At 36.8% G+C, this 13,483-nt stretch overlaps 2 protein-coding genes across 2 annotated transcripts in view; one reads left to right on the top strand and one right to left on the bottom strand.

The window, feature by feature from the left end:
- LOC107094665 (exocyst complex component 6B-like) overlaps positions 1-3,189 on the bottom strand; it is a 136,959-nt gene extending 133,770 nt beyond the window's left edge. The window contains exon 1 of the mRNA XM_015390432.1: positions 3,058-3,189. Within this exon, the coding sequence (XP_015245918.1) occupies positions 3,058-3,146 (89 nt within the window). The 5' untranslated portion in view covers positions 3,147-3,189. The remainder of the gene's footprint in view (positions 1-3,057) is intronic.
- Positions 3,190-4,140: 951 nt separating this feature from the next.
- LOC107094664 (triokinase/FMN cyclase-like) lies at positions 4,141-12,747 on the top strand (the record flags this gene model as incomplete). Its single annotated transcript, XM_015390431.1, has 9 exons — positions 4,141-4,198; positions 4,595-4,784; positions 7,041-7,145; positions 7,231-7,418; positions 7,514-7,592; positions 7,678-7,767; positions 9,744-9,778; positions 10,198-10,282; positions 12,658-12,747. Coding segments are annotated over exons 1-9 (868 nt in total), but the record flags the coding sequence as incomplete, so codon positions are not given.
- Between the last annotated feature and the right edge of the window lie 736 nt (positions 12,748-13,483).

Below are 13,483 nucleotides of genomic sequence, written 5' to 3'. Positions count from 1 at the left end.
TTTTTTTATCTTAAATACAACATGTTTATATATACTTTTTACAATGTTGGTATAATTACTGCTCTAAATGAGTCCCTTTGTCAGCTAAAAGCATGTTTTAGAGTCTCTGTACCGCAGTTAAGGATTAATCGATTACTAAATTAGCTGACGCTTCTGATAATAGAATAATCGCGATTGTTTCAGCCCAAGTTAGAACAGAGAAAGTCACTAACAGCTCAATGAAAAGAACCATAAATCATACAGAACAACAATTTTCACCTAAGTGCCTTTGAAAACACCTCAACAGACCATGTCCTAAAACAAATAGAGCTTTTTTTATATGATTAACTGAGATCCCAATGAGTCACTGGAAATCTTTTCATGTCTTAAAAGCGTTAAAACCAGAATTGTCTTTACATCATTAGCAGAAACTTCAACAATAGTCAGTTTAAATATGAAACCAGCAGGAACAGGAAAGAAAGACTGTGACTTCAGGTTCTCCGTTTCTAATATGTGTGGAAATCATTGATTAAAGCAGCATTTTAAAGATGACATCATATTATTAAGAAACTGCAACTAACTTTGTGTTTTTTGTTTTATTTTATTTTTTTCTAACAGAGCAGATATTAACCAGATTCAACCTTTTTGGTTTAGTTAAATGTTTCATTATCCAATCTAAAGTCTTTATAAAATTCACCAAAATGGCTGCAGTGGTTGCATAACCATACATTCAGGTATAATGATGGATAAAGCTTCATTTTAAAGTTTGAAATGAAATGCCAAACACTATTAATACAGCAAATTTACAACAACCTCAGCTGATCAAAGTGCTTTACAATAATGCAAATGGATAAAGAAATCAAAAAATAAAAAATAAATAAAACAGTAATAAATTCAAACTAAAATAAAAATTTATATGAAATTTTTTTTATTTTAATTTAGGTGAAAATGCTCTCAATTTTCCTAAATAATAAAGTCTAAATAATGATGAAAACCAGGATAACCAGATGTCAGCGGCTCATAACTGCTCACCAGAACCCCAATAAAGAAAATCTGAAGTGAGGATTCAGCCTGAATCAAACTGTAAACCATCAATCTGTTGGAATCTGTCAAATAAACTCATTTCCTCACCACAATATTTTCTGTGCACAGCCTATTATTGCACAAATTCTTGTCAACAGGGGATAAAAAACATTTGATTAATTGGATATTAGAAGAATAATAACCTCTAAATTAGAATAACTGGGGAAAAAATATTTCTAAAAACACCTTTGATAAGGATTCAACAAACAAGTTCCTCAGCTGCATTTCCTCTCTTCATTCACTGCTCATTTCCTCTCTACACAATCAGAGCAAACACCGCTGGCCAAGTGCACCATCCTCCGAGGAAGTACATTTCCATAAAGAAAAAAATACTCCTTAAACAAAACTAACCTGAATCTATAATTTTTACAGATTTGGCTCAAATAAATATTGTAAATTGTATTTTCTATCCTCTAATAAAATCTAATATTTTCCACATTATAACAAATTAACACAGATGTGTTTCAAAAGAATTATAAAGGGTAAGTAGAAGGATACAAGGTTTGCTAAGAAACAGAGTTGTTAAATGTGGTGCGTTTGTGTTCATCAATCTTTACTTTAACCACCCATAATTAAATAAAGTGTAGCACCTTTGGAGAATATCAACTATGAAACAAAAAATGAACATAAAGATCAAGAAAAACAGCAGGTTTAGGTTAAAAAAAGAATATCTGCAGTATCGTTTGGTAAAAATGCAAATGAATAACCAAAGCATGATAGACAAAGACAGTATCAGTCAGTGAAAAAAAACAGCCAAGAAGCCCAGGATGACTGTGGGAGAGCTGTACAGATCCACAGCTCAGGTGGAATCATCAGATAACAGGAGAACTACGAGTTTAGAGAACCACAAATCTGACAATAAGAACGTTTGTTTTTAAAGAAAGACATGCAAAGTCCTGCTTAAAGTTTCCCACAAGCCATATAAGCAAAACAGAAAAAGTACAGAGGGGGCAGCATCATGCTGTGGGGATGTCATTCTTAAGTGGAGAGGGGGAAAGCCATCAGAGTGGATGAAAAATACAGATGGAGAAATTTTGGATGAAAACATTTTAGAAGCTATAAAAGATTTAAGGAAGACACAAGAAACTAAAACAATAAAAGAAAATAAACAGGTTCACCATTCAGTCTGAGCTACACCCAAACCTTCACACACTGCATACTACAATTTAAGAAATATTTTACACTTCCTTCTTATTATTTCACTTGAAGAAAATGTTAAAAAAGAAGATAATTTGTGCTCTGGGCATAAAGTGCAGAGTAACAGGACTCTGATCCTCTTTAGGTCCAAACCTGTTTCTGTACCACAGTCATGATGTAAAACTATGACTAACAAAATTAATTTAGTGTTGATCTTGTACTATACCAAAAACTACAAACAAAATATAATTATTCAACCATTAATCAACTGAATATTTTACTTCATTCATAAATATGTAGTATTTCCAATGTGTAGCAGAGGCTGGGTTGGTTCAAAACAGGCAGATCTTCTGGACACTCCCTGATAAACTGCACAGATTAACTGCTGCTGAGCTTAAAATGTGTTTTCTTTATGAAACTTTAAACTTAATCCATATAGTTGACAGTCTAGAGATAGAAGACCATGAATCCCACATCAAACAGAGAGCATGAATACACCTTTAAGGACACTGCTTCCTAGAAGTGTGAGCAGAATGACAACTAGTTAGCTCAGGAAGCTAATGTTATGGTAGCTAATGGGTGGCATTCCTGCTGAGAAAAAGTTACTACATTATAGGGTTTACATAACAGCTTTAAGTCAAACTACACTGACCAAGATATGTGTTAAAGATTCATTTCCCGAGTTTATGGAATAAATCGTCCATATTTGATGTTTGCTAAAGTTAGCCGGTTAGCTGTCCGATAAAGGAAGCATGTCGGTTTAAAGTTTTGAAGGAGCTCCGGGAGCCGAGAGGCGCCGAGAGTGAGCCCACCTTCCATGGAGACTGACAGGCACCCGGCCGCCGCTGGCTGACTTACCGGAGGGTCGGACCGATGCAGTTGGTGTCCGTGCTCTCGATTTCCCGCAGAATGCGTTCGTGTTCTGCTGCTGTTTCCACGCTCGCCATCCTGCATGTTGCTGTGGACGGTTCCAAGCTGTGCCGAGAGGACAGACAGACAGCGGACAGGTTGGGAGGAGGAAACACACGGTAGGCTTAATAACATTGACGGCGCAGCCCGGGCGGGCGGTGACTGTTGTTAATGTTTTTTTTTTTTTGTATTATTGGGAAACTTTTTATTGCATGTGATATGGAAGGGGGGAGTACGGAAGAGGATTAGGGCCACTGAACAAATAAAAAGTTAACTGGTTGTTTAATATTATTTCAGTTTAATATGGGAAAAAGTCAGAATTCTGACTTTAATCTCAGAATTCTTACTTTTTTTTCAGAATTCTGACTTTTTTTCTCAGAACTCTTACTTTAATCTCAGTACTCTGACTTTAATTTCAGAATTCTGACTTTAATCTATAGCGTTACTCACTATGATCTGTTCAAAGATAAAAATTAGTTTAGACCTATAGGTTGAATTTCTTCAAAACTGAAATATCAGAATTTACTATTAAAATTGCCCCTAGTGATAACTATAAGAGAGTGTTTTTCACTTTCTTCCCAAAAGTAATGCAATATCTAGAGAAACTTTCTGGAAAGAAACCTGGAAATTCTCCATACTTTTTTTTAGCTTAGATAGTGCAGCCTTTTGGGGGACAGTGATTTAAGAAAAAATACATTTAGGCAGTTTAAAGGTTATCTGCAACTTTAAAAGTATAGAAATTTGATAATATAAAAAAACATAAATGTATATGTGTGTATATTTATATATGTAAAGTGAAATTTCAAAATAAAAGTAACACAATTTTAAATACATTTTTAATAAATAAATAAAAACGTTTTGCATCTTCACTTTTTTGCATTTAATTCAATAATTTTGTTATATATTATCTTAAATGTATTAGTTTTCAAACAATAAATCAAATAGATTTTCAGATAAATTTCCAGATGGAGGGTTTTATTTTGAAGGAAAACCAATATCCGGTTTTTGCATCTTAAATCTTTAGCTTTGCCTCTCATCCTGCCTACCTGCCTGACGGGGAAGGAAGTGCACAAGTTCAGTAAACATGGAGGTAAATGACTCAAACAGCTGTTAAAACACCAGGGAAAGAAATGCATGCAGTATTTGTGGTGTTTTATCTCCCATTTGATGCATCTTGCTGAATAAATGCAGTGTTTTTGGTCATATGGAGCTAACAGTGTGCTCTGCACACCCAGCAGGATCAGAGTCCATTCAGTGATAAGGAACTCCAAACTCTGCTGTGAATGCTCTCATTTATACAGTTTTAATGCTTCTAACAGTCTATGTGCATCTTCTGAAGCTGTCATTTGTGCATGTGTCATTTTTTGGGTTGCTGTTTTAAATGTGTTGTGACAGATCAGCTCCATTTCCATGCATTTGAAGGACAAATAATCCGGATAATCAGTGAGATAACAGGAACTTTGTTTTTGTCTCTGGTTTGTTTAAGCCCCAGAAGAAGCTGATCAACTCTGTGGATCGCTGTGTGGACGAGGCTCTCTGTGGCCTGGTCAGGGCCTCTGGGGGCCTCTGTCTGCTGAAGGGCCACAGGGTTGTGCTTCGGTCTGACCTGGATAATCTGAAAGGCAAAGTGGGTCTGCTGTCAGGAGGCGGTTCAGGACATGAGCCAGCTCATGGGGGTAGGAGGTTATGCTCGATGAGCTCATGGTTTTCTCACATTTAATGTGAGATCCTGGGTGAAAAGAATCTCATGTTAAATGGAAAATTGGATAGACTTCCTTTTAGTTTTTCACTTGTAAATAATCTGGTACTTATCTAAAGTACTTATCTAAACTCTGCTGTTATCTTTCCACCCTGAATTGATCTTAACTCCTTCTTTTAAGCTCCAAACCAAAGACTTCTTATAATCTCTGCTTTTATAAAGATAACTACATTGGATATTGCTCTAGTGTAGGGCTGCAACTAACGATTAGTTTGCTAATTGATTAATCTGTTGATTATTTTTGCCATTAATAATTGGATAACAAAAGGTTCCTTAAAGAATTTTTTTTTTTTTTCACAAAATCAAACCAGGTGAAGTTCTGGGTAGAAAGTATTGATAGACTAATATTTTATTTATTGTCAATGCAAAATGTTTTTCTTTCTTTTTTTAGCAGTCTTGGTATAGTAACTGCTCTATATGGGTTGCTCTATCAGCTAAAGGCAAGATTTAGAGTCTCTACACTCCAGTTAAAGCTATAGAGGACAATCTTTTATTTCCGGGTGGATCATCAAAATAAGTGGTCCTCCTAATCGTCAATCATTCTGGTGATATGTTCACGTAAGGCCGTCTTACGTGCTCACCCCGTTAGCTATCTTTTTCTGCTCACTTTCAGGCATTTATGTGTGGTGAGCTACGGTTTCAGACAGTCATTGAAGCTCACCTTTCTTTTAAAAATGGCCGAGTGTCATAATGTAACACGGGGGAATTACCCGGATTGTGACCGAGGACGTGGCCCTAAACCAACTAGTAGACCGCTAAAAGTATCATCAAGTGGCCTAGGGTCTCCCAATTAAATGTACCTAGGTAGGTCTGGCTTAAAATGAGGAAACAGATTTAGTATTCAAATAATATATTTCATTTATGGATTATTTAACAATTGGAAGACAAACTTTATTATTCTACTTTAAAATCCAATAAGGCACAAGAACCCGTGACAGAAGAAGCAATCCGAGACTCTAGAAACACACTGCAAACCACGTTAGTAACACACAAGATCAGACAAGATTATATTAATTTAGAAAAACACGAATCTCACGTTGCGTCCTGTAGAGCTGCGCCCAATCAGCTTATTTATAAAACAAATAAATGGTCGTTCTGGTTCTGTAGTGCCCGTGCTACAACTCTAACTCTAGAGAAAACCTTTTACCAAAACCAAGAGCATAACAAAAAAAAGGTCTCAATGGTGAGAGCATAATAAGCAACAGCAGCAATCTTCATCAGCCTCAGACAGGGGTATATGCAGACGCTGCAGTGAAAACACAACTTTTCCAGCGACGCGAATACCAAGATCCAAATTCTGTGTGGCAGCACGGCTCCCAACGCTTAAAAGAATCTACTGCACACCAAACTGAGCCGACTCTCATAGCTTGCTCGCACACCTGGTGCCTATATACGCTAATGAGCCTGTCAATTCTGTAAAGCAGACATGAAGGTAAAGAAACGAAGCTTTGATGCGTTCAAGGACCCTAAACGGGTGGGAATTTACACCCAATAAACCACCCGGTTACAATAATAAAAAAAAAAAAGTGTCTACGAAGTATATGAGAAGAAAAGAAAGGATCTGAAGAATGCTTTGTGCGGAGAGCTCTCCTCGCAAAGCATTATGGGATTTGCCATCACATCGGCCTACTGTCGCCATGGGCTATCACAACCGGCAACAGCGGCGACTAATAACATGACCATTGGGTAGCAAAAAGCAGTGATCATCTGTCTGAACGAACTGAGTTCTCTATAAAGTCCACTATATAGTCTCCACTCTATATAGTGATTGAGGGATTTAGGGGTTAGGGCGGACGTTTGGATGCAGAAAGCTTGTATGAGCTATGAGAACAGCAACTTTTAAACAGAGCGTGCACGAGGAGAAATGGGCTTGTGCACGCTCTCGCAAGCGTTTTAAGTAGAGAGGCTTTTAAGAAATGCACAAAAGTCCTCCACAAAACCTTCAGTTATTAACTGAATATTAAATTAGTTGACGATGTTTTACATTTTTTTTTTATTCCATATTAATGTTGACTTTATCTTTTTTAGTAATTGGTAGTGATGAATTATTTTAGAACCTCAAATGTCTTTATTTGTGAGTTATAAAGGAACATTTCTACCTGCCATTTTAACCAGTACATAGTCTGTTTGTATTCCTACTGGTCCCAGTTTAATCTTGCTGTGGTGTCTTTAGGTTATATTGGTGCTGGGATGCTGTCTGCAGCCGTAGCAGGAGGAGTGTTCGCCTCTCCGCCTCCCGCCAGCATCCTGGCTGCTATTCTCTCCTTACACCAAGCAGGTAATCTGCTTCTGATCTCCTCTAGCTTGTTGTTGTTTACAAATAAAAGTTTGGGTGAGTGACGTCCTCCTCGTTGGCTCTTCAGGAGCTTCAGGTGTTCTTCTCATTGTGAAGAACTACACTGGTGACCGGCTGAACTTCGGCCTGGCTGCAGAGCAGGCCCGTAACCAGGGCGTCGACGTGGACATGCTGATCGTGGCCGAGGACTGTGCCTTCGACAAACCCAGTAAGGCTGGCAGGAGAGGCCTGTGTGGCACTGTCTTCATCCACAAGGTGGGTAGATCGTAGCCACACATATTAGCAAAATGTGTGGGATTTGGATTCAATTTATAAAATGAATAAATATGTTGCTGTGAAACCCTGAACAGCTTGCCGGGGCTTTGGCGGAAGAGGGCTGTTCTTTGAGCCAGATAGTTACCAAGATGAAAGAGGTTTTGAAAGGGGTTGGTGAGTGCCTTTCCTCTTTAGATCCTGATCACAGGTTTCTGGTTTCTGCTCATAACTATTTATTTTGTGGACTTTTCCACCGCAGGCACGCTGGGAGTCAGCCTGTCTCCATGCAGCGTCCCCGGGTGCCTTCCTTCTTTCGACCTGCCACCAGGAGCCATGGAGCTGGGACTGGGTGAGGGTCCATGACAGAAGGAGGGGGGGTGGAATAAACTGGTTTAGTTAGAGCTCAGGATGTAGGTCTAATAGAGGAGAAATGCATTAGCAGGTTAAGAGTTTTAATGTCTTTTACCAGGGGAATCCAGGTTGATGCATAATGGCTAGAGTGTAATTATTATGGGATAGAGTGGAGACGGTGCAGAATTGTAAGATGTTTAAAAGTATTATGATAAAGACAACTTAAAGGTATAGTGGAGGATCATCTAAATGAGTGATCCTCCTAATTGTCAATCATTTTGGTGATATGTTTACGTAATGGGGTCCTACGTGCTTGTGCACATTTTCACTTACCATTGGTGAGTCTGACATAGTGGAAAAATAGCAAATCTTGCTTTGGAAAGTAAGCTTCTATGAGCATTGCAAAGAGTAACTTTGAAACAGAGCGTGCACTCCCTCTCGGGAGTGTGTAAGGGGTTGTGCATATGCCTTTTTTTTTAAGTGGAAAGGGCGGGTCATTTAAAAAAATTATAAAAATCCTCCATTATATCTTTAATACATTTAAACTTTATTCATGTTGATTAACCAAAAAAACTTTAGGAAATCCTATAACTTATCTGTAGACAAATTAAACAGACTTTCATCATCCACAATAGCATAATGTGGAAAATTAAATTAATTCTGTTTATGTCTGAAAGATCAACTGTAAAAGTTTCTTTAGATATAAAAGTTTGGATCTTTTTATTTAGTTATTTGGAGCAAGGTTAATATTGTTAACTAAAACTAGAAATTACAAAACCTAGAAAAAAAATGTTTCTTAATTGAATAAAAATAGAAAAATTCAGACCTGAAAAATATTTGAAACTGTAAATAGGGTTTATAGAAGTAATTACAAAATAACAGAATTTTATGAGGAAGTGTGCTTAGTCTTCATTTGTTTCTTCATGAGGTCTAGTTTTTATCCGCTGTACCTCGTTCCACCAGCAGATGGCAGGTGTGACAGTCAGTCATTTGTGATGAGCAGTCAGTCCTTGTCTGGGATTTTATTTCTGTTGTTTATTTATTTTTTCGTTTGCCTTTATGTTTGTCGTATTACTTTAAAACTATAACCAAAATTTATAAAAACTACACTGAAATTAAGTATAACGATATAAACTAAACTAGCAAACAACATAGTGAAAATGTATTAGAACTAAAATGGAGTTAGATATCAGAAAACTATATAAAAATGAAACCGATGAACATTTAAAAACTTTTTGAATGGGGATTTGGAGCACATAAGAGCAGTCAGTGTATTAAATATAAATGGATCATAGTCCCCCTGATTACGGCTCATAGGCTATAGGGCAATCCTCTTGTCAGGAATCAAGCTAACAACTAATTTCAGCACAGATAATTCCCTAAATTAAACACAAATTTAAAACATTCACAGCAGTTTCCGGGTACAGAATGCTGTTTAGAGTCACTAGTGTTACTAGTTTTTTAATTGACTTATTAATTGATTGGGGAGTGTTGGCCTAGTGGGTTCTGAGAAGGTTGCAAGTACCTGGTTAGATCCCCACAGCCTGCACTCTGGGTCCCTGAGCAAGACCCTTAACCCCACACTGCTCCCCGGGCACCGCACCATGGCAGCCCACTGCAGAGAAGGAATTTCCCCATTGTGGGACAGTAAAGGGATTTTAAAAAAACATGGTCTCCTTTTTCAAAAGCCCTGATTTCCTCAGAGCTGTTTATGCTGCAGGTAAAACACTGAAAGCTCATAACTATTCCACATGACCAAAAGAAATGTAAGCCTAATACCCATCATCTACTACAGTTAGTAGAGCGCTCAGTGACTTTATGTATTTATGTTTAAATGCACAGCTATATGGCATAATGAGCTTCATATGTTGCCTTAGTGATTGATATTATCCAGCCTAACGTGAAAGAAAACATTCCCCTCTGAGAGAGAAAGCAGTTTGAACTGATGTTTTGTACCAATCTGTTGCCCATCAGGAATTCACGGAGAACCTGGGATTAAGAGGTCAAAGGTGAGTCCAAATATATTTATAGTTGTTCTGGTTTTAACATAATATGCAGCTTTATTTCTTTTAGGCCTAAAAACTGTAATTCAATGGGTTATTGTAATAATTGTCAACTAATTCTGTAATCAAGTTGGAGTATAGACTCTAAAACATGCCTTTAACTGACAGAGATGGCTGACACCTGCTTAGAGCAGTAATTATACCAACATTTTGCATTTAAGATTAAAAAAAGATCTTTTTCTTCTGACAATATGAAAGAACTCCTCAAGTGCACCTGGTTTAATTCTGTAAAAAAAATCTTCTTTGAAGAATTTTTGGCTCTCCGATTATTAATCGATTAATCAAAAAAGATAATCGACAGATTTATAGATTTGCAAAATAATTGTTAGTTGCAGCCCTAATTTCTTTGTGTTCTTGTCTTTCAGGTGGTGTCTGCAGATGAGGTGGTGAAGATCGTGATGGATCACATGACCAACCCAGACAGCCAATCCCATCTGCCTCTGAAATCAGGTCAGTTTATGATGCTGTTTATTAGCTGTGGTGTTTTAACAAGCTTGTTCCCCGTTACTGAATGTTTAGTTTAGCTCAGTTCTTTGTTAGCTAAATGCTCATTGCTGGGGAATCAATGGTGCAGTGTAACCCGAAGGTTGTGGGTTTGGTTCCCGGCTCGGGGTCTTTCTGCATGGAGTTTGCATGTTCTCCCTGAGCATGGCTGAGTTCTCTCCGGGTACTCAAGCTTCCTCCCACAGTCCAAAAACATGACTCTTAGGTTAATTTACTTCGCTTAATTCTCCTTAGGTGTGAATGTGTGCGTGAATGATTGTTTGTCTCTGTGTTGCCCTGCGATGGACTGCCGACCTGTCCAGGGTGGAACCCGCCTCTCACCTGTAGACAGCTGGAGATAGGCACCAGCAGCCCTCGCGACTCCACTTGGGATAAAGCGTGTCAGAAAATGGATGGGTGGATATCATTGCTGTATATTCCGAATTATAAGCAGCTTTTTTTTCCCCCCACACTTTTAACCATGCAATTAAAGCAAAGGTGCAGCTTTTCTGTGGATTTCTCTGCAACAGCCAGGTAGCAGATGTCAAAGCTGGCTATTGAAAAACAAAGGCATGACGGAGAACAAATGTCCCAAATTCACACATTTTGACATTTATTTGCCCCATTAAAGCTGCCGAACCAATAAAGAGCGTGTGCAACTCCTGTAGAGCTGAAATAAAGAGCCAACAAAGTCCTGTTTTTCATTAGAAGCTCTAACTGCTGCAGGCCATCAAGCTAACAGGAGCTAGCGTTGTTCTTTTTCCCGACACTAGGGGGCGACATTTAGAGCTCCCCCTACAGGTTTGGTGGGGGACATTTCAGTAGATTTCAGCAGGTTATATTTATAAGTTTCAAGTTTAAAAAAACAAAAAGATGTGAGTGTGACTTGCAGTTAGGTGCGCTCTTTAGTCCGGAAAATGCTTTATGTAGACTGAAAGATAAAAAAGAGAGCTTAAATAGGGGCTAGAATCAATAAGGCAGCCAAAATACACATTTCTGTAGATCTGTACATTCTCTTGTCTACACTATAGGATCTGATCCCTAATTTACACAGACAGTCTTTACAGATTAAGTCTGTGTAGAGCTTTCAGCCATCCACCATGCAACATCTGTATTTTCCAATTAATTCACTAAAAGGTAGACTAGATCATTTTGAAGGCCTCACTATATTGATAAATACATGTATGTATTTTAACATCTCTGTTAAGGTCATTATTTGGGGTTATTTATAATATAAAGATAAAATGAATATAGCTTCTCTGTATTTGATGCGCTACGACGGCGTATTCGGGCCATTCAAAGATGGAAAAGAAATTTGGAATATACATTTTTTGAGTTTAAAGTGGCATAGTTACCATAATAAACACGTAAATTTACGAGTAAAAAACACCCAAGTTTATGAAATTATAGACATGCAAATTTAGAAGTAAAACTTAGAAAATTTACTAGACTAAATCCAAAAATATACAAGAAAAAACAAGCTCATTTACGATATTCTAAGCGTGCAAATTTATAAGAAAAATTTTGCAAATTCACAAGAATAAATATGTAAATTTACGAGAAAAACAAGCAAATTTACGAGAATATTATAAACATGCAAATTGATTGTATCATTTTTATTTTAAAAACTTACATGAGGAGGCCATTGTACTGTTTGATTCCATCGCTAAAGCCTCCCAATTAATGATGCATTTACATGTGCTTTATATAGCATACTTTAATGTGTATTATAAATAATAATATTATAATAAACTTGTGTTGTTCTGCAACTGTACATGTTTAAATCTTTCAAATTAGCTACTTTTTTCTCCTAAATTTACCTTTTTTTTTTCTTATTCATTTGCTACTTTTTCTTTTTTTTTCTTATTCATTTGCTACTTTTTCTCATATGTTTTAATTTCGTAAATGTGTTTGTTTATACAGGTGTTTGTTGTGTTTATTCTGGTAAATATGCCACTTTGAACTTAAAATATTTTTTTTCCTCCTTGAAGTACAGATTCAGATTACTTGTTTTTATTGCACACTCCTTACATGCTCCTCAGAAACCTTTGAGTGGAGCGGATCAGAGCCTTCGCAGCACAATTTAGGACCAAGGAGAATGGAGGCGAAGCGCCAAAACAGACCCGAAGCATGGCTGCAAGTAGTAGAAACCTAGGGAGAGATGACAAAAGCATGAGAGCACAAGCATCCTAAACATTTATCATGTTTATATTCATCTTAAATTTGGTTAAAATCTAAGAGAGCTTTAGGAGCGTGTGTTTAATGCCTTTCTGACTCTCTCTTTCACTTGCTGACTGCATGAACTGTTTAATAGAATAAAGTTTTTCATGTTTTTATTTCAGGTGACACTGTTGTTTTGTGTGTGAATAACCTGGGAGCTCTGTCCTGCCTGGAGATGGCTGTAGTTACTCAAGCTGCCGTTACCTGCCTGGGTGAGCAAAGGCCGCTTTCTTTCAGCACTTTCAACCTTAAGTTATCTGATAAAATTGTTGTTTAAAAATTTAGTTTTTTTAATTATTGTTTTAATAGTACCAGAAAACCTTTTTTAACAGGAATTTCACAATCTTATCATTAATTAATATCATTGTGAGAGATCTAGATATTACAAAGGACAGTTTGGACTGATATACACTATGTAATTATGAAGTACCATATTTTTAGACTCTTTATGCTATTTATCATATATATATATATAATCCTTGTCTTGTCATTATTTTCTTTGACTTCATGCCTTTTTTATACTCATCAATCTAAGTAAAGGGATCTTCAACCTTTCTCTACTACTTTGTGCCACTGACTTTAAATCAGGGCTGCAACTAACGATTATTTTGCAAATGGATTAATCTGTTGATTATGTTTATGATAATAATCGGATAGCCAAAGGTTCCTTAAAGAAGACTTTTTTACAAAATTAAACCAAGTGAAACTAAAATGATTCGACTTTAATAGTTCAGGATAGAGCATATTGACAGATGAAAAAGTATTTATTTTTTTATTTATTTTTTTGCTAATTGATTATTCTGTTGATCAGTTTTTCAAATAATTGATTAAAGCACCTTTTGTTGTCTGATGATTAAGGAATATTTTCTTTACAGAATTTAAATAAAACAAAAAATGTTTTCACTTTAGGAGTGCTGGATAGGGCATATTGACAGAGTAAAAAACTTT

Source organism: Cyprinodon variegatus, unplaced genomic scaffold (assembly GCF_000732505.1).
Source record: "Cyprinodon variegatus isolate N-32 unplaced genomic scaffold, C_variegatus-1.0 Scaffold499, whole genome shotgun sequence".
Taxonomy (NCBI): Eukaryota; Metazoa; Chordata; class Actinopteri; order Cyprinodontiformes; family Cyprinodontidae; genus Cyprinodon; species Cyprinodon variegatus.
Note: the sequence above shows the minus strand (reverse complement) of the source record. Positions and strands in the feature narration are given on the sequence as shown.